Source organism: Gymnoscopelus braueri (genome assembly GCF_963280865.1).
Source record: "Gymnoscopelus braueri genome assembly, chromosome: 21".
Classification (NCBI taxonomy): domain Eukaryota; kingdom Metazoa; phylum Chordata; class Actinopteri; order Myctophiformes; family Myctophidae; genus Gymnoscopelus; species Gymnoscopelus braueri.
This window is the reverse complement of record NC_137623.1, coordinates 45,335,364-45,359,304: the sequence shown is the minus strand read 5'-3', so window position 1 is coordinate 45,359,304 and position 23,941 is coordinate 45,335,364. Positions and strand designations below refer to the sequence as shown.

General features: G+C 39.7%; 1 protein-coding gene and 1 long non-coding RNA gene across 4 annotated transcripts in view; one reads left to right on the top strand and one right to left on the bottom strand.

Moving 5' to 3' along the window:
* Positions 1–1,036: 1,036 nt before the first annotated feature.
* The window catches only part of galnt11 (UDP-N-acetyl-alpha-D-galactosamine:polypeptide N-acetylgalactosaminyltransferase 11 (GalNAc-T11)), a 38,246-nt gene continuing 15,341 nt past the window's right edge, over positions 1,037–23,941 (top strand). Inside the window, exons 1-3 of one of the 3 annotated variants that reach the window (XM_080417955.1) lie at positions 1,037–1,159; positions 12,587–12,650; positions 23,135–23,418. In XM_080417955.1, the coding sequence (XP_080274081.1) occupies positions 23,175–23,418 (244 nt within the window). In that variant the 5' untranslated portion in view covers positions 1,037–1,159; positions 12,587–12,650; positions 23,135–23,174. Of the gene's footprint in view, positions 1,160–12,579; positions 12,651–23,134; positions 23,419–23,941 lie in introns of those variants that run through there. The other 2 variants (XM_080417954.1, XM_080417956.1) reach the window with 2 other exon arrangements.
* LOC308077317 lies at positions 12,571–13,954 on the bottom strand. Its single transcript, XR_013932388.1, has 3 exons — positions 13,854–13,954; positions 13,186–13,245; positions 12,571–12,623 (listed from the first exon to the last, which is right to left on the bottom strand). It is a non-coding gene; the product is annotated as an uncharacterized lncRNA (long non-coding RNA).

Sequence of the window (23,941 nt, the reverse complement as noted above, 5' to 3'; positions counted from 1 at the left end):
CATTCCCACTAGGCCGAGGAAGAAATGCCACTTGAAAATGTTCAAATCAGCCTCATGGTGGCGCTATAAATGGACGATTTGTGTTTTTAACTATAACTGCACCGATCTGCATGAAACTTTGCACGCACACTCCCTAGACGCCTAGAGGCCAAGGAAAAACAACTGACCTGCATTTTTCACTTTTGCCTTTCATAGCGCCACCAGGAGGCCAACTTATGTAAAAAACATTTTTTGATATTAAGCCTTCAGAATTAATCAAAATTTCACGCACATTGGTACACTTGATCTCTATAGTCATGTGATCACGATGGATCTTTTAAAATTTTCATATTCCATCCTGATTGGCTAACATTGACATCTAAAGTTTGCAGGAGTGGCCCGTTTTGAACAAAATGCCACAAATCATGAATGCAGTGTCCGATTGTGGTGACACTTTGCACGCACATTCGCACTACATTGCAGAACAAATGCCACCCTTTTAACATTGCCCTATTATAGCGCCACCAGGAGGCCAATTTTGCAACACTTTTCTTTTTTATATTACTCCTACAAATTCAAACATCATGCAAATCGGTACACATATAGTCAAGTGATCAAGATGGTTCCGTCCAATTTTTCATATTCCATCCTGATTGGCTAATTCCGAACATTGCTGCCCCACAATAACCTACCTGACCTGGCGGAGACCTGTGCTCCGAGGAGCACTTTTTCTAGTTGTTAATCATTTGTACTTTTTCCGTAAAGCACTTGTGCTTTATTCTTGCTCGGTAAAGCCCTGGGAGCTGCATTTCATGTCATGAAAGGTGCTATATAAACAACGTTTATTATTATTATTATTATTATTATTATTATTATTATTATTTAATATTATTATTTATTATAGCGCTGAGTCGCATTGTGAGCTTGTCGATTGGCTATATTTTCAGCGAAAGCTTTCCCCACAATAACACAAAACACAAAAGACAGTAAGACACTATGAGGGACTCTGGTTACCCATATGGGGTTTAAGTGGTTAAAGTCCGGATTTCCCAGGTCTCCCGAACGCATCTCGGTTCCATGTAAATATGAGCTGGTGCGTCGCTCCTGCACAACGTTTATGTCTCGTGACAAACGTTAAAGAATCTATTTGGTGTTATCAGGGGGAGATGGAGGTCTAAAGGTAAGCCAGGGGGGGTAATCGATCCTGAATCGGTCCGATCAGCTATTGATTAGATGTGTGAGGGCATTTAAGCGGCTTTAGGTTAGGTTCAGTTGTATTTTTTACGTTTCTGTGTTACGCTCACATCGGTGACCTATCCAATTATGTCACCGCTATTTTAAAATAAATATATTTTTAGTATTATAAAAATAATGTATAAGTATTTTAAAAATTGCAGATCTACAAGCTCACAATGCGACGTTTTGTGAGCTTGTAGATCTGCTATTTTCAAAAGATTATTTGTATACATTTGAAACCTGTGAAATGGGACTTTCTGCATATCGGGTACTTTTACTTTTGGTACTTTAAGTATATTTTCATGCCAATACTTTTGTACTTTTGCTCAAGTACATTTTGAATTATGGACTTTTACTTGTAACAGAGTTATTTCTACATTGTAAAAAATTTGAGTACTTATTCCACCACTGCTGAAAAGTCGCGGTCACAGAATTATTTAGGGTAGCCCATATCGGTGTAAACCCAACCCCTGATTATGTGTAGCTAACGTTAGCTTGCTGAGCTAAAGCAGCCACAGCCTACAAGTGATTGATGTGCTGCTGCTTGTGATTATTAATATTGATTGTTGATTATTGAGGCACTTGACTCCCTGTCACAAAGAACTACAAATGTTTAATGTATGACCTGGTGTTAGCTCTTCAAGTCATGCATTTGTAGTTCTGTCTATTTGTAGTCCAATGGGTGATAGAGGTCTGACTGTCAGATGATGTACTTGTAGTTCTGTCTATTTGTAGTTCAATGGGTGATGTATTTAGAGGTCTGTCTGTCAGACGATGTACTTGTCAATTTGTTTTTTTCATCAGTCCATTTGTAGGCTAATTGTGTCAGTGAGGCATTTATAGTTGTATTTTCCATGAGTCAATTTGTAGCTCAGTGATGTTGCCTTCTATACAGTGGTTCTTGAAGGGGTTCCAGGGGGTCCCAAGTAAAATGTGTTCATCAATGCATACATTTTAACCACTTTACTTAACGTGTCGTGATGTGACACATTGTGAGCTTGTAGATAAGCTATTTAAAAAAAGAAGAAGCTTGAAACAATTTCATACATTTTAAAGATATTTTTAACAACACAAATCTTGTATGGGGGGTCCTTGGCAAAAACCTTTTTCAGATGGGGGTCCGCGGCCAAATACATTGATTCGGGGTTCCTTGACATGAAAAAGTTGGAGAACCACTGTAGTATATCTGTGATGTATTTTGTAGTTTTATCATTCCATTTGTAGTTCAATCAGGGACATAGTTGTTCTTATATCAGTCAATTTGTAGTTCCACCTGGCATGCATTTGTAGTTCCATCACTGGTTCTCAATGTGGGGTCTGGAGACCCCCCATGGGTCCTTGAGCGGGATCCAGGGGTCCCCCAGCTAAATGATTGATAGTTAGGAGCCAAATGGCCTTTGCATACAGTATCTGTTACTCCAAGAGTTTACCAACTCCAAATGGACCTTCACACGTCTATAACTGTGTGTGTGTGTGTGTGTGTGTGTGTGTGTGTGTGTGTGTGTGTGTGTGTGTGTGTGTGTGTGTGTGTGTGTGTGTGTGTGTGTGTGTGTGTGTGTGTGTGTGTAAACTAGACAATGGTGGTTAGGTTCCTGTTCCAGTGAAAGTGGTTCCCTGTGTATTAACTGTCACAGTGATCATCTTACTCTCCCGTGACAACACAAAACGAAAGGGGGTTTAACCCATTAAGACCTGGAACGCATCTGTTCTTGTAGATCTGCTATTTTTGAAAAATCAAGAAAATGTGCGCAAATCTTTGAATATATATATATTTTAAAGCGAACATTTGTGACTTAAATCTTTGCTTCTGGGGGTCCCTGGAACAAAATATTTTGAAATGGGGGTCCGCGGCCAAATACATATAATTTTGGGGTCCTTGACATGAAAAGGTTTGCGAACCACTGACAGCAAGGTTTCTTTCAAAAAACTGTTAGGATTTAGAAGACATTTTGTAGAATCGGTCTCAGGTCTTAATGGGTTAAGAGATGAGTGTCAAATAGTTATATTCTGATAGGAGTCGTTGCAGGGATGTCAAACTAATTTTGTGTCATCATGGGCCTGATTAGGCCTGTCATAATTATTACATAGTCGTGATGAAAAATAAATTTTCAAATATTCAGAAATAGCTGATCTACAAGCTTACAAAGTGACTGCCCCAAACTTGACTTCATACGGGCGTTCGTGCACGCTGCCACAATATATCATGTTGCTTGCTTTCATTCTTTTTTTAAACCTTCTCTCATGTCACAGGCTCTGCTATAACTACAACATGTTTGACTTTATGAATTTAGATTCTTATAGAAAACATTTCCTAGTAAGCATTACTTTTATGATCAGTATTAACTTAAGAGTCATATTCCATAGGCTGCAAGAAAGTTGTGTTGAGGGAATAAAAGTTGGTAGCCTTTAAGTTTTGAGTGCATTTCATCCATCACATGGCATCCATTAGTTAGATTTGAGTGGATTTTGTCCACCTTCCATCTTCTACATTTCCATCCACTTGTAGGTTTTACACAGTATGATTCATTCATCCTCAATAGTGCCCTGAGCTTAATGAAATGCATCATACGAGCTTGTGCTCTTATCAGCAGGATGCTCAAAAAAATAAAAGCTAAAACCTTTCCTTCATAGGAAGTTAGGAACTTGTAAACACTTCACCTTGCCAGCTTGCCTCAAATTCTCTTCTCACAAAGACACTTCCATGCACAGGGACCCATGCACAGAACACTGACATATCTACCTCCTATTTTCTCAATATCTAAATCAAAGCCTGTGCATTATAAAGGACTGGCATAGAAATTATCCTATGAAACATCAAAAGGCATGAATGCAGTATGAAGCAGGCCCGAATAAGTTACCATTAATGGACATAATATTATATAGGACAATGTTGTGTCCTATATAGCACACATAACAAACGGTTAACCACGAACACGGTCTTGTGGCCCCCGACTTCAAGTAATTTTACAATTGTGGCCCCCTGCCTAATCTAGTTGAATACCCCTGGTGTAAAGTAACGTACATGTACTCAAGTACTGTACTTAAGTACAATTTTGAGGTGTTTTTACTTTACTGGAATATTATGCAACGCATTGTGAGATTGTAGAACTGAATTTTCAAAAAGCCTAAATATATACAGGGCTGAAGTGGTGTATGTGTATGTTTGTTTTGTTTTGTAATCATCTAAATCTGCAAAGTAACTAGTAGCTAAAGTTTTCAAATCATTGTAGTGGAGTAAAAGTACAATATTTGCCCCTGAGATTTAGAGTAGAAGTAAAAGTACTGAAAATTGGAAATATTGTGAGATTGTTGAATCATTTGCTATTTTCAAATATTTTTTATACATTTGAAAACTTGTGAAAGAGAACATTCTGCATAATGAGCACTTTTACTTTTGGTACAGTACTTTAAGTACATTTTGACGCCAATATTTGTGTACTTTTCCTCAAGTAAATTTTTAATTCCGGACATTTACTTGTAACAGAGTATTTCTACATTATTATTATTTCTACAGTATTGATACTTTGCTTAAGTAAAACAATTGAGTACTTTTTCCACTACTGCAGTCTGCACATCACACCTGTTGATGTGCACAGAGCAGAGCAGAGCAGACTGTTCAGTTAGCCTTGGGAAACCTGAGCCCTGTGGCTCAAATATCAGGAGGCTATCTCCTGTTTCCTTTAGCGTGAGGCAGCTTGATGTGCAAGGACATGACGCTAGTGTTGTCACAGGGACTTAGACTCCCAGTCCAACAAACCCTTGATGCTGCCGTCCCAAGCAGGGGATTGAACTCTTGACCTCCCGCCCGGTCTCAGGGCGGCTCACCCTCTAACCACAAGACCACTGAGCCGGTGAAGTGCACGGAGCAGACTGTTGGCCTCTTGGAAATCCTATGTTATCCACTTAAACTCTTTGTGTGCGTGTGTGTGTGCGTGTGTGTGCGTGTAATTGACCGTCTACAGCTGTTCACATGTCAACAACAAGGCAATTCAATGTGCTTTACATAGAACATCAAGCAAAGGAAACGCATTATACAATGTCATTAGTAAGGAGTGCAAGGATCAGGTCCTAGATGAGTGACATTACAACCAACCAATAGTAAGGGCTGGAGTTTACAAGGATCAGGTCCTAGATCAGTGTGTGAACCTGGTGAATTATTGACTGTTGTTAACAGTGTGTGTGTGTGTGTGTTTCTGCTGCATTTGGTGTTTCTTGTAACGATGTCAGCAGCTTGTGTGTTTCTGCTGTGTTTGGTGTTTCTTGTAACGATGTCAGCAGCTTGTGTGTTTCTGCTGTGTTTGGTGTTTCTTGTAACGATGTCAGCAGCCTGTGTGTGTGTTTTTGCTGTGTTGGTTGTAACGATGTCAGCAGCTTGTGTGTGTGTTTCTGCTGTGTTTGGTGTTTGTTGTAACGATGTCAGCAGCTTGTGTGTGTGTGTGTGTGTGTGTGTGTGTGAGCTCACAACACGTCGCATCGCGATGCGTTGTGAGCTTGTAGATCGGTATATATGTGTTGAAGTGGTTAATGTATGTTTTTAATTATAATCAAAATCTGCAAAGTAACTACTAACTAAAGTTTTAGTGGGGTAAAAAGTACGATATTTGGTTCTGACATGTAGTGGAGTAGAAGTAAAAGTATTGAAGATTGGAAGTACTCCAGTAAAGTAGAAATACCTCAACATTGTTTGTAAGTACAGTTCTTGTACTTAGTTACTTTAGTTTACACTGTGTGTGTGTGTGTGTGTGTGTGTGTGTGTGTGTGTGTGTTGTAAACTAGACAATGGTGGTTAGGTTCCTGTTCCAGTGAAAGTGGTTCCCTGTGTATTAACTGTCACAGTGATCATCTTACTCTCCCGTGTGTGTGTGTGGTCTACTCATTTGACCTCTACTCTCATTACAAGTCAACTCGACCAATGAGTAAATGTGAATAGGGCTACAACTATTGCTTATTTTCTCAACTTTTATTCTATTGATTTTCAGTTAATCAAATAATTGAAAATAGTTCCTCTACTTGATTGTTGCCAGACATGAAATAATCTCTCAAGAATAGATTCAGAGCTGCGCTACTGAACAGATTCAGAGCTGCGCTACTGAATCTGTCGGGAGCCCCGTTCAGAACGTGTCAACATTGGCCTCAGGAAGCGGGCCGCGCTTTACCCAATCAAATATAGTGGCCGGGATTTACATATGTGCGTTCGCTTCCCACTGGAAACAAACCCAAACTCATTTAACAATAGCGTCCTCAGAGCCGACAAAACCACGGAAAGTTAGTAACATTTAAATTGTTCTTCCATTATAGAAACAAGTGGGTTTATAACCAAAACGATCCATGTTCCGTCGGAGAAATGTTTTTAGTGTTCCATGGAGAAATGTTGTTAGTGGGAATGAAAACATAGGCGCACCACCTGAGGAGGAGCCGAGGAGGGCTGAGGCAGACCAAACGGGCCTATTTCCTGTTCCCTCATTCCATCGGAGAGCCCCCCCAGAGTCAAATGCAAAGGTAAAAACAGCAGAGGGCGCTGTTTTTCCCTTTTCTTTGACCATGGGTTCCCAGATTGGACATGAAATAATGAGTCATGTAGCCCAGGGCTTCAAAGTGGGTGGCGCAGCACCCTAGGGTGCTGGGGTGCCTCAGAATACTTTGATAATATTTGGAATTTATCAATGTCACTTCAGTTTAACCACTTAGACTCTCTATACTTTGTAAAACGGACCTTAGTTCTCCGAGCTCATGCTTGCTTGCAGAGGGGCAATTCAAGTGAATCAATAGCCACTACCTCGCTAAAGGATAGTTCTCAGGATCACAATAGAGCTTGATCTTTCAAGGCCCATGGACATTGAATGAGTTGCAGGCTACATGCAAACTTGATCACCTTTTGCGCGTCGACCTTGCCTATTTGCTATTTCGAAGTGTTTTTTGAGTGTCATGACCTTACTTATGTGCCTTGTAGAACATCGACGTTTTTTCTTGTGTCATTATTGTCCTCCTATCCTGCTTCTTTTTCAGTCAAGTTGTTACTGCCTCCAAACAACTCAACAAAACAACAACTCAACTCAACAACAACTCAACTTTTGTTGGAGACTCCAACAAAAGGATGGACACCACAAAAGATTGGCAAATAGCTTTTATTCACGTCCCACAACAAAAAATAAGCATTGAGGAACAAACATAATGAGATGACTTATTATCTTCCAGCCGAGTGTATTGTATGTAACCTGGCTGTAACCTCTCTGTATTTGTATATAGGCTATATTCCTCTTACACAGTATGTGCTTCTTCAGAACATGAAGTGTCACTAGCCTTTTGTCAGCTTGTTCTCCGATCTCATGCTTGCTTGCAGAGCAATCCAAGTGATTCAATAGCCACTACTACAACTATCCTCGCTAAAGGATAGTTCTCAAAGGTTGAGCTTGCGCTTGTTCTTTCAAGGCCCATGGTCATTGAATGAGTTGCAGGCTACATGCAAACTTGAGCACCTTTTTTCCAAGCTACATAAGCTAGAATAACGTATTGGGCTAGTTCGAATAGCCGATCTACATCGACACATTGTGCATTATTTGCACAATAACAAAGAACAAAGGTATTAAAACAACGCAGAAATAAGTGCAGGTGAGAAAAGGAAACCCATAAATGGCTTATAAAGGTTCTCACCTAAAAATAATAAACAAGTAGTTAAACATAATAATCAAGTTAAACATAATAATCAAACATAAGACACGACAAACACAAATACCTTGAGTGCAGTAACTGCAGTTGAATGTTTGGGTGTGAGTGTCTGTGTATTGAGTGTGCGTGTGTGTGCACGTGTCTGCACATGCGTGTCAGTGTGTGTGTGTATGCAGAAAGCTATGTTAAATGGTAGATGGAGAGGCTTGATTCATCAGGCTGGCCTTCAGTCTGTGTTTAAAGGTACTCAGTGAAGATGAGGAGTTGGCAATAAGTATGTTTGTATTTCAGAGTAAAAAACCTCTGACTTTAATGGAGAACTGGCTATGTGTGGTACGGCTGAAGGGAGGATGGAGATTATCGGATTGTTTAGTATTATGATTATGAACTTGTGAGTTGGTCTTAAAATATTCTTTAAAAGGTGTAGGAAGCAATTTGAAAGGTAAGTGCATTTATAGATGAAAGAACAGGACTGGACTGTCTTAATGTCATAGATAGACAATAAATATCGTTTTTTAAACAGAGGAGCAGATGGAGCCAAATAGTTAGAATAAGTAGCTATTCTTACACATTTCTTTTGAGTGAGGAGTAATTTGTGTAAATTAGATGGATATGTACTTGCCCAAACAATATTGCAGTAAATGAGATATGGATACATTAAACTGTAATAAAGGGTTAGGGTTAGGCAGGCCTGATGAACCAAGCCATTGATTCTTCTGATGATACCAAGTGATCTTGACATTTTTTTTGGTTACTGTAAGTATGTGCTCTTCCCAAGATAATTTTTCATCAACTAAGACCCCTAGATATCTGGTGGATTGAACTTGGCTAATTTCAATCCCACCAATAGAAATCTTGTGACAGTATTTTTTGTTTTTACTTGCAAGTTGCAACACAATAAAGTTGGATTTTTTTTACATCTAATGATAACTTATTTGCAAGAAACCATTCTGAGAGCATAGCTATGCTAATTAGCTTCCTTAATAAGAGATTCAAAATTTAATACGTTTTTAAATGTTTTTCAGGGTGGTGGTTTTTCATATGTTGTCTATGACCTGTTCTTGTTTCAAAACCATGTAGTACTTAACAAAAAAACTGTACTTGCTGCGTTCTTTTTCAGCCTACAGTACACCAAGTCTCTTCACCAAAAATAGCAGATCTACAAGCTCACAACGCGTCACAATGCGTCACAACGTGACACGTTGTGAGCTTGTAATTCAGCTATTTTTGGTGAATGTTCCCCCCAAAATAGGAATGCTGGGGTTTAAGTGGTTAAACGCCAAGTATAAACGTTATTTTCAGTCTGTGCTAATGGAAGCAAATATTCTCTTGACATACTGTATCTTTGAGGGAAAGATTTACATATGTACGTACCTCAACATTGTTTGTAAGTACAGTACTTGAGTGCGCGCGCGCGCGCGTGTGTGTGTGTGTGTGTGTGATAAATGATAGAGGTGAGAGGGTTATGTAAACACTGGGTAAACAAGTATCTTCAATGAAGTGAAGAGCCCAGAGGAGCTCCAGCTGTCATATTAGCAAGCCTAAAAATGAAATGTACATAGTAACTTCATTCCATTTGGTAGGGTCCATTTGGTTCCACAGTCAGTTTGACATGGATACATTAACACAGAGGATTTTACTGTGCACAGTAGAATAAGGTGTGAAGAAAGTATGAGACCAATACACACCATTAGTGTTAAATTGGAGCTTGAAATGTACAAAGGTATTGCCATCAAAATATACTAAGTACCTAAGTGAAAGTACTCAAATTTTCCAAAGATTGTCAAGCTTTTTGCAAAATAGCAGATCTACAAGCTCACAACGCATCACATTGTACATCGGCTTTTTTCGAATAGTTGAAGTATAAGGGGGTATGTCATGTGGTGTGGGAGGTGGGTGGCGGTGGAGTATGGGGTGTGTGTGTGTGTGGGAGTTTTGGAGCTTGAAAATTACTTAAATGTTCAGAAAATAGCAGATCTACAACCTCATAACCTGTCACATTGTAGATCGGCTGTACTGTATGTGGTTAGTGTAGGTTTTGTATTAATAATACAATCTGCAAAATAACAAGTAACTAAAGCTATCAAATACTGTAATTTTAGTGAGTAGAAGTTACAAAAATGGAAAGTAAAGTAAAAGTACCTCAAAATTGTACTGTGCATTGTAAGCACTTGTACAGTATTTGAGTAAATTGTTACACACCAAACAAATATTGATTGTTTAATTGATTGAGTGAAAACAATGAGACATTTTCAATTAATTTATTTATTGCCCAAATGCATGAACATATAGTATTGGTACATCTCTGTCAAAAGGATCAAACACAATGAAGCTGTAGATCTTCTTTGCATTGTGTTTCCTTAAAGCAGTGGTTCTCAAACCTTTCAGGCTGTCCACCCCCCCAAAATAATCATATTTGAACTGGGGACCCCCCAAAATAATCATATTTAAACTGGGGACCTCCCAAAATAATCATATTTGAACTGGGGACCCCCAAAATAATCATATTTAAACTGGGGACCCCCACCCTGACAAGCACTTGGAATTGTAGGAGTTGGGGCATTACATTTAGTTTGACTCGGTTCCACAGATGGATATTGTGAAAATAGCCGATCTGTGCGTACATCTGCTATTTTCACATTGTTTGCATCTTTCTTATGTAATATTTGTCAGTTTGACCATTTTGTATAGGATTACTTTCGACACAGTTATGGTCTTATTTTTTATTTCTTATTTTATAGGTATTAAAAAGGTCTTAAAGGAGCTACACCATGAATTTAAAAAAAATATTTGATATTTAATATCATATGGTGTATGTCCCTCAAACCTTTTTCAAAAGGTTTGAGCCTAAATCATCACTCAGATATACTCATCCCAAGTCAATTGTCTCTGGCTTATACAGCACTTTCAGCTGCAATACCAAAACGTCCTCTTGTGCAGGGGGGGGGCTACTGAGCAATTATGTCTGTTAATAAAAAAGAAATATTAAATAAAAATATTTTTTTTAAAAAAGGAAAAATTCTGCATAAAAAGAAGCATCTAAGAAAAATACAAAATCGAAAAAAACACATTTTTGAACAATTCCACCAAGTGTTTGAGGTGCCTGTTTCACCCACTTCCGGGGGGCGGAGCCAAAATCCGAGCCCGAAGTATTTGTTCGTAGACCCCCACTTAGGGGGGGTAGAGCAATTCGGGCACTTTTCATTTAACATTGGGTTTGCCATCATTAATGTTTATGACATCATAAACATTTCCATTCTGAGATTGCCTGTTCAGACACGCCCATTCTGGAAATCCATGAAATGAGAAGGAATGACTGAATTAAAAAAAAAAAACGTTTTTTTTGGGTATAAGAGACACTGGGGACCCCAAAAAAACAAGAAAAAAGTGATTTTCATGGTGTAGACCCTTTAAAAGTCCCTAAATTGTCACTTTATAAATGTGCAGAGACCCTGTATGCATGCACTTATACTGTATGTTGGTTTGTTTAATGTTGAGTGAGAAAAAAATGTTGCACATTAAGCTAATCCTCTGGGGACCCCCCAAAAAATAATTTGGAGACCCACAGTTTGAGAACCATGCCTTAGAGAGTAGAGTTACAAGCAGAGGTTTTGAAACGGAAAGTGCATGTCTTTGACGCAGTCCTTCTCCTTCTTGCATGTACATGTTCCCTTATCACAGGGCTCAGTCAGCCCACACTGAGGAGGAAACACACAAATGTTACTACAATGTACACATGACAGCATAGATATAGAAACCTAGATACCTCATTGGACTCTGCAGTTCATTGGAGCGACTGGTATCTCAATACAAGGCTCTTCCGCAGGGCTGTTTGACTACTGGCCAATCACATCGCGTTGACTACTGGCCAATCACAGCGCGTCTAACTGACTAGTTGCTGCACGGCTGCCTCCTTAAGAAAAGACCCGCCCCACCTGCCTCTGATTGGCCTACCACTGTTGACTAGACTAGTTTCCAGCTTGCCCTGCTGAAGCGGAAGGAAGTGGAAGGCTAGCCCTGCGGAACAAGGAAGCGCGCCCGAGATACGAACGCTTCAGAGCCGAAGGAGGCGTCTACCTTTATATGTCTATGCATGACAGTGGTGGGAAAAGTACTACTTTTTTTTTACTTAAGTAAAAGTATCAATACTGCAATGTAGAGATACTCTAATAACTCAAATGCGCTTGAGTAAAAGTGCAAAGTATTGGTATCAAAATGTACTTAAAGTACCAAGTAGTACCAAGTAGTCATTATGCAGAATGTCCCATTTCATAATGTTATCAAATGTATAAAATGCATAAAAATCTATTGAAAATAGCCGATCTAAAAGCTCACAATGCGACGCATTGTGAGCTTGTAGATAGGCTATTTTCAAATGGCTGAAATGTATATAGGGCTGAAGTGGTTTTGGAATAATAATCAAATCGAATGGGCCTTTAGGGGTGTGTAACTCTGAGAGTGTACAAATGGAACCAAATGGACCCTTAGGGATCCATTTGGTTCCATTTGTACACTCCCAGAGTTATGGTGGTCCTTGAAATTTTAAAGTTTGAGAACCACTGTGCTACACTAAATGGAACGGAACTTCCATTATTATCATTGGTAACACCTGTGAAGGAAGTAAGGTAGAGGCCCAATTTGTGTCCAATATGGCTGCTGTGCATAGAGCCTATATACTGACTTACTATTGCTCTCTTCTCAACAGACACCATGTCGTCTTGACCTTCCAGCTCTTCTTCAGCCTAACAAAAGGAACAGGAAAGTTATCAGTAAGTGAACCACATGTACCCTGGAGTCATTCTGTCAAAATAGCCGATCTACAAGTTCACAGAGCTCGTAGATCAGCTATTTTCAGGCAAGGCAGTTTTATTTGTAGAGCACGTTTCAACAACACTAATTCAATGTGCTTTACACAGAACATCAAGCAAACGAAGCACAATTATAAAAATACATTAGGATGTATGAAGTAAAAATAAGTAAAAATAACTAATAGTGCAGAAGGGAAAGAAAAAAAGAAAATGAACACAATCGAAGGCAGCAGCAAACAGAAAGGTCTTTAGTTGTGTTTTAAAATAAAAGACATGCAGCAGACCTGCAGTTTTCTGGGAGTTTGTTCCAGATATGTGGATCATAGAAACTAAATGCTGCCTCCCCACATTTATACCTTCTATACGTTTATTCAGGGAAGATACATTATATATATATAAATAAAAAAAATATTTTTTTAACCAAAGAGTATCACTTGTAGCACCGTTACAATGTCTTGGTTCAGGCGGATTATTATTATTATTATGAATACCTTACCTTGCAGACAGTGAGCAGAGCCACACATAGAAGCAGGAGGCTGACAGCTGTGATCTTCATCTGATGTAGAAAACAAAGTTATAATGGTTTAATAATTATAACACAATTATTATAGTTTAATAAATATAACAAAATAAACACTATAGTTCAATAAATATAACAAAATAAACAAAGTTATTATAGTTTAATAAATATAACAAAATAAACTAAACTAGAATAGAAAAAGCATTTTAGTAAACTGAGACAAATTGAAGGTTCACCAAAACGATAATTGAAACTGTATTGTGTGTTTACAAAAGTAACTAAAACGACCTAAAATAGAGGCATTATTTTGTCAATATTTCATACATAAGACTAGTTTCTCGTCCAATATTTGAGCTGTTTTAAGCCCCTGTTGTCAAACATGTTCAAAAATCTACTTTTTTTTTTTTAATAGCCAATGTACAAGCTCACGTGTGGCCATGTGTTGTGAGCTTGTAGATTTGGCTATTTGTTGCTATTTTTTGGAAACCTTTTGAATCTCACCGCCACAGACAAACAATAACAACTAAAATAATAACCAAACCAAACCAGCAAACCTGCTTTAAGAAAAATAACCTTATCTAAACTGAAATTAAAAAAACAAAACAATGAAAATGAAATTAAATAATAACATAAAAATTCCAAACCTTGGTAGAAAGGTTGGTGGGTGAATCCTCCAGGTTCAGCTAGTGTTGAGGTCGGCTCAGCTTGTCTGGGATGATGATGATGATGAGCTCCTCAGTGCTTGTAAAACCATCTCAATGCTGTCTCTTATATAATACTGTAGGTGTATATTTGAATATTTAGTAGGGTCATCTGTGGCACTTCCGTGACCGTGGAGAGCAAAGGTCCGTTTCTCAATGGATTTGTCATCTAGGAGGGTTATTAAACAAATTTAGCCGGGGTGTATTTTTAAAAGGGGCTGGGAAAATTTGTGAGAGACCAAAATCCAAAATGGCTGCCGTGAAAATTAACTTTTTAATGGTTTGACCTACAATGATGCACAATACATGGTTTCAGAGTTTATTTTGGTCAAGGAATACATCTTTGGTGTTCATATAATGATTTGACCTATTGTTGACCTTCAAATGCAAGATGGCTGCCTATTATGAGCTCCAAAAGTTTTTTTTTTTTTTCAAACTCGTCACAGAGCCTTCTTATTAGGCTCTAATGAAAGCTCTGCTCATGATGAGTTGAATAATATGCAGTATAAGTACACAGAAGTAATCTCTGAGGTCAATAAAGTCAATGTTTGTGTGTAAACAACAGTTACTGATGTGCGGTTTCCCATTAAATAGTGTAGGCTACTGAGAATATGGTGTCCAGTTCATCCCATCACATTTTCATAATGAACCAAAAATAAATTAGCACTATAGCCTAACATAACGTACTATTCTGTATGCAAAGCTAGAAAGGTTAGTTGCTTGAGGTGAATTTAAAGGTCAACTCATTTGTCACCCTTATTTTGTAGTATTGCTCCCAGTGTTTCCTGTCTGCCTACTTACTTTTACCTGCCTTGTCTAACCAGTCTTGTGATTGTGTCAGTGTTTCCACCTGTGTCCTCTTAGTCCCCCAGCCTATCCTAGTGTTGATTGTCTGTTGAGTTCACCTGTGTCCTGTTAATCCCTGTCTATATGGGAATACCACTCATTTTCAACGTTGAAATATGTCTTTAATAATACACCTTAGCTGTTGTGTGGAAATAAGAAAAAAGCCCCCCTGCCCCCTTCTATGTTGCCTAGAACTGGATGATTGATTGAGATCATGTGATCAGTGACATACGCAAGGTGTACTTTTGGCCTCAGCCAAAAGTACACATGATCACATGGCCTCAGCCATGTGATCAGTGTCATACGCAAGGTGTACTTTTGGCTGAGGCCAAAAGTACACCTTGTGTATGTCACTGATCACATGACCTCAATCAATTATCCAGTTCTAGTTAAGTCAAGTCAATTTTATTTATAAAGCATGTTTAAAAACAACCAGGTTGACCAAAGTGCTGTACAGCATAATAAAAAACAACATAAAAATAGACGAAAAATAAACATCATTGCAAAAACATTTCAAAAACAGCAAAAGTTAAAACAATGACAGACCACAAGATAAGAGCATGGGGGGGGGGGGGGTGCAGGCTGGATGGAGAAAAATCTAGGGTGGATCAAAAGCTATAGGAGAAGAGGTGTGTTTTGAGTCTGGGATTTGAAAGTGTCCAGGGAGGGGGCGAACCTAACAGTGGTGAAGGCTGTTCCACAAATTTGGGCCAGCCGCGGAAAAGGCTTGGTCGCCTTTTTGCCTCAACCGGGCGTTCGGAACCTTGAGAAGCCTCTGGTCAGAGGATCTCAATGGCCGGGTGCTGTCCGGGGGGCCCAGCAGTTCAGCGATGTAGGGTGGTGCTAGTCCATTTAGTGCTTTAAAAACAAATAAAAGGATTTTTAAATCTATTCTAAATCTGACTGGCAGCCAGTGGAGGGAGACCAGTACAGGGGTGATATGGTCCCGCCTACGAGTGCCAGTCAGCAGTCTGGCGGCAGCATTTTGTACAAGCTGGAGTTTTAGGCAACATATTGAGGTATTCTTGATTGAGGTCATGTGATCAGTGACATACGCAAGGTGTACTTTTGGCTGAGGCCAAAAGTACACCTTGCGTATGACACTGATCACTGATCATGTGTACTTTTGGCTGAGGCCAAAAGCACACCTTGCGTATGTCACTGATCACATGATCTCAATCAATTATCCAGTTCTAGGCAACATAGAAGGGGGTGGGGGGACTTTTTTCTCATTTCCACACAACAGCTAAGGTGTATTAAAGACATATTTCAATGTTGAAAATGAGTGGTATTCCCCTACACAAGAATCCACGGAGCGCTGCCCTGTAGGTGGCGCAGCCATTGCTGCCTTTATTGACCTCAGAGATTACTTCTGTGTACTTATACTGCATATTATTCAACTCATCATGAGCAGAGCTTTCATTAGAGCCTAATAAGAAGGCTCTGTGACGATTTTGAAAAAAAGAAAACGTTTGGAGCTCATAATTGGCAGCCATCTTGCATTTGAAGGTCAACAATAGGTAAAATCATTATATAAACACCAAATATGTATTCCTTGACCAAAATAAGCTCTGAAACCATGTATTGTGCATCATTGTAGGTCAAACCATTAAAAAGTTCATTTTCACGGCAGCCATTTTGGATTTTGGTCTCTCACTAATTTTCCCCGCCCCTTTTAAAAATACACCCCGGCTAAATTTGTTTAATAACCCTCCTAGATGACAAATCCATTGAGAAACGGACCTTTGCTCTCCACGGTCACGGAAGTGCCACAGATGACCCTACTAATTTCCTTTTGAATTGTAAATTAAGTCCAGCTGTCACTCTCTGTCACACACTGTCCCTGTTTGTCTGAACAGATAAGAAATAACTGCTGTTTGATATCAGTTTAACGTAACAAGACAGTGTGTGGATCGTTGCTTTATTATAGATATTATATTGTACCATTATATATTACAGTTTAATTTTTTTTAAATATGTATTTAGGGAATTCAGTTTAGGGTTCACAGACCGGTGCATAATATATGCATGAAATGTTATATTTATATCCCTTTATTTTTTATTTTATTTTTTCCGGCATCGTCTCTGTATATAAAACAAAAATAGAAAGAAGAGGAATAAGAAATGTATGTATAATCATACCGGTACTCACGGACTTGAAGTATAGTAGTAGAAAGAGAAATAAAAATGACTGGGGTGTGTACACTGTTGACATAAATTAGTTAAATAAGGCAGTTTTGAATAGGGTTAAGTTAAATCCAGCGTAAAGGTTAAAAGAAAGTTAAAGAAAAAGGAGGAAGAAAAAATAAGAGAAAGAAAAAAGAAAGAGGGGAGAAACAAGGGGATGGGGAGGTAGGTGGGGGGGGGGGGGGACTCAGTCAGGGGGCAGAGTTTGTAATGAGTTGAAGTAAACTATAAATGGATCCCAATTCCGCAAAAACATTGCAGAATTGCCCTTTACAAAATATTTTATCTTTTCCAACTTAATATAGGACATTACATCCCTGAGCCACATGGACGTAGACGGAGCTTTAGAAGACTTCCATAAAAGTAGAATACAACGTCTTGCCAGTAAGGATGTAAAAGCTAATATGTCTGATTGTGTGGAGTTGATCCGAGTACCACAACCACTTGTGACCCCAAATATCCCTATTAGGGGATTCATCTGTATTTCGAGACCCAGAACCTTGGACAAGGTATTAAAATAGTCACTCCAAAATGTATTCAGTTTGGAGCAGAAATAAAACGTATGACTCAGGTCACATGGTGAGGAGTGGCATCTTTCACATTGGTCTACTATGGATGGGAAAATATTACAGTTTAATGTATGTACATTATATATAACAGTTTTATGTAAAGATTGGATTGTTGCTATATTATAGTGTAAATTACTGCATTGCCTAAGATGCTATTAAACAATAACCAGTGGCTGTGTGGAGAGATAAAGGACAGTTCTATCGCATATTTCTTTAGTGTGTGTGTGTGTGTGTGTGTGTGTGTGTGTGTGTGTGTGTGTGTGTGTGTGTGTGTGTGTGTGTGTGTGTGTGTGTGTGTGTGTGTGTGTGTGTGTGTGTGTGTGTGTGTGTGTGTGTGTGTGTGTGTGTGAGAATGTTGTAGTGTTACACAGCCCCTCATATAAATCACTTTGTAATTGTGTCTATCAGAACACTTTGACTGTTTAAACATAGACAAGTCATTTGTTCCTTTCTTCATTAGTACAGAGAACCATAGAATGTGTGATTTGACTAAAAATCAGTGGTGGAATGAACTCCCCACTGATGTCAGGACAGCAGAGTCACTGCCCATCTTACGCTGCAGGCTGAAAACCCACCTCTTCAGGAAACTCTACCCTTCCTCTTCGCCTTGCCTACTTGTTGTTAACTAGTTGTATGAACTCTTGTTTTATTGTTTTACTGGATCTTGTTTATTCGATACACTTATTTGTTTTAGCTCTTGCTCATTTGATTTTCCTATGTTGTCTCATCTGTTTATGAAAGTAGGTTGCTGATATATTGCACTTTTACCTTAGCGCTAGGTATACTCTTAGTTGCTTGATTTAGAAGAGAATGCACTTAATACTTCTGGTGATTAGTAGTTTCATTCCCTAACTATGTTGAATGCACTTATTATTAAGTCCTGTTGGATAAAAGCGTCTGCTAAATGACTGTATACATTACAGGCATGTAATGTCGAAAAAGTACTCAAATTTTTTACTTAAGTAAAAGTATCAATACTGCAATGTAGAAATACTCTGTTACAAGTGAAAATCAGGAATAAAAAATGTACTTGAGTAAAAGTACAATCGGTATCAAAATGTACCAAAAGTACCAAAAGTAGAAAGTAGAATGAAGTAGAATTGGACGCAGAACGACCCATTTTACAAGTTTTCACTTGTATAAATTGTATTAATCTTTAAAGAATAGCAGATCTACAAGCTCACAATGCGTCGCATTGTGAGCTTGTTGATCGGCTATTTTCAAAAATGAAGTGGTTAATGTATGTTTTGTAATAATAATCAAAATCTACAAAGTAACTAGTAACTAAAGTTTTCAAATAATTGTAGTGGAGTAAAAGTACAATATTTGTCCCCGAAATGTATTGGGGTAAAAGTCGAAAATTGGAAATACTCCAGTAAAGTAAAAGTACCTCAAAATTGTACAAAAAGTACAGTACTTAAGTAAATGTACTTAGTTACTTTACACCACTGCTAATAATAAACCTTGATGTGACTTGACTTGAGCAGCAATTAAACTGTAATATACCATATACTGGTACCATATTATATTGAAGCATTAAACTGTAATTTATAATGTATAATATAATATAGCAACAATCCACTGACTGTCTTGTACGTTAAACTGATATCAAACTGCAGTTATTTCTTATCAGTTCAGTCAAATGGGGACTGTGTGTGACAGAGTGACAGCTGACTTAATTTACATTTACAATGAAGTCCATTGTGTCACAGTGAAGATAAAAATGATTCTATAATGTAAAAAGGGAGGGTAGACTGGTCAAAATTAACCTATTAATATAACCTATTAATATTGACTGTTACACTGCTACCACTGATAACCTAACCTGCCTAAGGAGGCACTATACTGTGATATTCTGAACTGCAAAAACGTGCAGCATGGCATCCAACTCTGTGTCATGTATGATAACATTGTGGAGGCTCTCATTGCCTCTGGTAGGCAGCTCTGTAAAAAAGGGGGGGAAAAGGTGCACAACATTAAGCCTGGTTGCCATACTTTTGTGGCTGAGCATCAGCGGTGTCATGGGGATTTTTTTACTGGCAGGACGGTATCTTAATGACATCACATGCATGCGAGTACATCCCCCCCCCTGCGTTGTGGGACACATATTTGCGCGTTTTTTTAAAAAGTAATTAATTAATTAAACGACCATAAAGCAACATTAACAACACACTCTACCATCCTTCAGTGGTGGAAAACTTACTCAAATGTTTTACTTAAGTAAAAAGTATCAATACTGCAATGTAGAAATAGCCTACTCTACTCTAGGATCTATTCTCTTTTGGACTCCTTGGACATGATCTGACATTAGCCTATACCTCCTACAGACTATGGTACTTAACAGGTTACACTTGGACCATTGTTATGCAGGAGACGGCAGCTTTTGCTTTGTGAAAGGTGCGAATGGGGCAGCCAATGTATCACTGCGTATGAGGACGGCGGTATGAGGACGGCAGGACGCTCACCGCCTAACCTGTTATGCATAGTAGCCATTTGACTAGCCTACTTGGCTGGTCTAAGGGGCGCGCGCGTGCACGTGCACTGTGGCCGTGCGTGCGGCGTGCGCGTGAAGATATTACTGGCCCAACGCCGTCGTACCCCGTTTGGCCTCCATGACACCACTGCTGAGCATCATGTGGCGGCCAGGGCAGCATTCAACTGCTGGTAGTCCCAGACAAGGTTCAGTGTTTGAGGAGAAGAAACTCACCAATGCAAAATCTAAATGTGCTGTTCGATCTGTAAAAAGACAGGAGAACACTCTGAGAGCAGACTCACTTGCTAGTAAGCTGTATGATTTTAGGAAAGAGGTCAAAGTAATGAGCAACAGTAAAACATCCCTACCCTCTAACATAGAGGGCGCATGTGGCCCGGTTGAAATAGCTGAGGTATGGAGAAAACACTATCACAACTTATTTAACAGTGTAAAAAGTGGCTGTGTAAACAGCATTGACAACTATAGACCTATATCGCTCTGGCCAGCATCCTCTCCAAAATTTTGGAGAGAATCTTACTTGTGCGCCTGGAAATGTTTGTCCTGACTGCAGATAACCAGTTTGGATTTAAAAAGAAACACGGCACAGACTTATGCATCTAATCTTTGCACTTAAAGAACTGATTGCCAGCTACAGTAGCCATAATTCCACTGTTTTCCTCTGCTTCATTGATGCATCTCGAGCTTTTGACAGGATTAACCACTTCAAACTGTTTCAGAAACAGCTTGATAGAGGCACACGAGACACATTGTACGTATACTGGTGTTTTGGTATGCAAATCAGAAAATGCAAGTCAAATGGGGTAATGCAATATCTGCCCAGTTCTCTGTTAGCAATGGGGTACGCCAAGGTGGGATTTTGTCTCCCGTTTTATTTAATGTTTATATCGTTTAGATCTATCTTTTGAATTAAACAAGTGCAATACGGCCTGTCTGGTAGGTAACTCTATCATCAGTCACCTGATGTACAGTATGTACTGTCCTTACAGTGGAGGATTACAGCAGCTATTGAAAGTCTGCTCAAAGTATGGCAATGATCATGACATTATTTATAATGCAACAAAAAGTAGTGTCATGATTGTGAGAAGCCATGAGGACAAGAAATCGGCTTTTCCAGCCTTTTACCTAAGTGACAGTCGTTTATCTTTGTGCCAGGAAATTTAAGTATCTGGGCCACATTTTTACCGACAATCTCCAAGATGATAGAGATATCTCTAGGCAGTGCCGCATACTTTATGCCCAGGCCAATATGCTGCTTCGATTCAGTTCAGTATGTGTTCTGATCCTGTTAAAGGAGAAATCCGGACATTTTAAGTGTTATCTTTGATGTGTAGTTACTCACTCACCGAGTTATGAAGTGGCGTTGAGTTTTTCCAGCGATTCCCCTGTCTGTGAGTCTGGTCGACCCCCACCATAGGCATAGTGGGAGGCGCGTGTCTTAGTGAAAATCGCCTAATTCCACAGCTCCAAACTTCTTTTTTTTTCCACAAATCCTCCTCATGGTGTCTCCTGATACTTTCACATGCACTGTTTATCACTCACGAGCTGGCGTTCATGGTCAGCGACGTGAATGTTTTCCTCTCGCGTGAAGTCTCGCGAGATTTCCAGAGGAGCGCAGTGAGCCGAGGACGGGAAATCTCGCGAGACGTGAGATTTCACGCGAGAGGAAAACATTCACGTCGCTGACCATGAACGCCAGCTCGTGAGTGATAAACAGTGCATGTGAAAGTATCAGGAGACACCATGAGGAGGATTTGTGGGAAAAAAAAGAAGTTTGGAGCTGTGGAATTAGGCGATTTTCACTAAGACACGCGCCTCCCACTATGCCAATGGTGGGGGTCGACCAGACTCACAGACAGGGGAATCGCTGGAAAAACTCAACGCCACTTCATAACTCGGTGAGTGAGTAACTACACATCAAAGATAACACTTAAAATGTCCGGATTTCTCCTTTAAGTGTGCACTTTTTAAAGCATTTTGCACTCCCATGTATACAGCCTTCTTGTGGTGCTCAGAGCCAGCCTCAATGTGTGATTTTATGTCTTTGTAAGGTATTGTTGTGTATAATGTGTTGTTTTTATTTATTTGATTTTATTTGTATTTTATTTGTATGTTGTTCCTATATGTATGCTCTATGGACCTAGCCTGGTTAAACCCTCCCTCCGGAAATCTCAATTCCATTTAATTTCAGGAGTGAGTCTGGCCTGATCCGCCTGTCTGCAATATTGGCTGTGCTGGAGTTGGGCGGGAGTAATACCGTTGACTGACAACCCCTTCAGCCAATGATAATTTTTCCCCTTCAGCCAATCAGCAGTTCACCAGTCTTAATGTGACGCGACGGGACTTTTGAGACAGCCATACCCAAAATGGGTTGCCTTTTTCGGGTACAATGGTGTCACTGCCCGCCCCTACCGGTTCTCTAATTATTTTTTTTTAAATAGGCTTTGTCATGATTAATTGACCACATATATGAAGTTAAACAACTAAATTCTATCCAAACGATATCTTATAAGTAAATTCCGTGCCTCAAAATAGAAGTTAGAGAGCTTTTTGAAGTAAAAAAATAGCGGAGAATTGGCCGCACAAGAAAAAGATGGCTGCCGTTCGTGTTTTGGGCTCACTCGAACTCGCCACCTGATTGGCCAACGTAAGCTGTCAATCACAGAACAATGAGCGACGACGCTGATAGGCCCGGCCGTTTGGCATACAGAGCCAATATTGCAGAAAGGCGGATCATGCCAGACTCACTCCTGAAATGAAATGGAATTGAGATTTCCGGAGGGAGGGTTTAACCAGGCTACTATGGACCCCCTGTGTGTCTGGAATAAAGTTTGAATTGAATTGAATAATACAACCACCTTAAGGACTACTGAAGATCATTGTGTGTATTCCTGTACAGAGTTGATCTCAGACATAGACCTACTGTACATATGAATATACATACTGTACATAGACCTACTGTACAAATGCACAGAGCAAATGCCTTTAAAACTTGCTAATTTGCCCCAGAAAACGTTGTATACTATGGGGTGACTGCAAAGGTTGCTGCTATTTGTTTCAAAAAGCTGCCTACATGTACTGTATATTATCTCCCTTTCTCCTTCAATCTCTCTCTCTCTCTATCTCTCTAGCTCTAGCTGTGTAATGTAAGACGATGCTCTCTCGCCCACCATGACCGGTGCAACATGGAGGTATTTCTTCTATGGTTGCCTCTTCACCTCGGTCACCTGGTCCATCCTCCTCTTCCTCTACTTCAACCTGGGGAGCGACCCCGCCCGCCTCCGCACCCCCCTGTACCCCCGCAACAATGGACCCTTCCACCAGCAGCAGCCAATCACTAAGGGCCCCTTCCCTCAGAAGGCGGGCGGAAGGGCGCCGGTGCCCAATAAGGGAGCGGAGCTGTCTCCTGAGATGGGTTAGTGACTTTTCTTTGGTTTTGTTTGCTTTTTAATCCCCTTTTTCTCCACAATGTAGTCGTTATGCCAATTAATTCCTCCCCACACACATTTCTGTGTTGTTGTCACTGCTGCTGTATCCTATTGGCTCACCTGCCGGTGAGGAGCCCCCACCAGGAGGACGTAGAGTCTTCGCTCTTCGGCCTACTCCTCCCGCCCAACACCCCTCGCTGACAGGTGCCGCCTGTAGGAGTACGTACAGTGACAAATATCACCCTCCCCGCCCTGCTTCCCTTCCCCCGAACACGGGCCAATTGTGTTCGTATAGACGCTCAACAAAGCCAGATGCACCACGGTGGATTCGAGCCAACAATTAAATAATTTAAACATTTGACCAAAAACCATCAGTACTGGAGTTCCTGGTAGGATAGAAAACCAGCAGTACAAGATTTTGTTTTATTTTATTATTCTTACAGAGCAAAATACATCCAGATAGATATCAGAACCCCCCTCCCCCCCTCAAATACCACATATTTAAATACT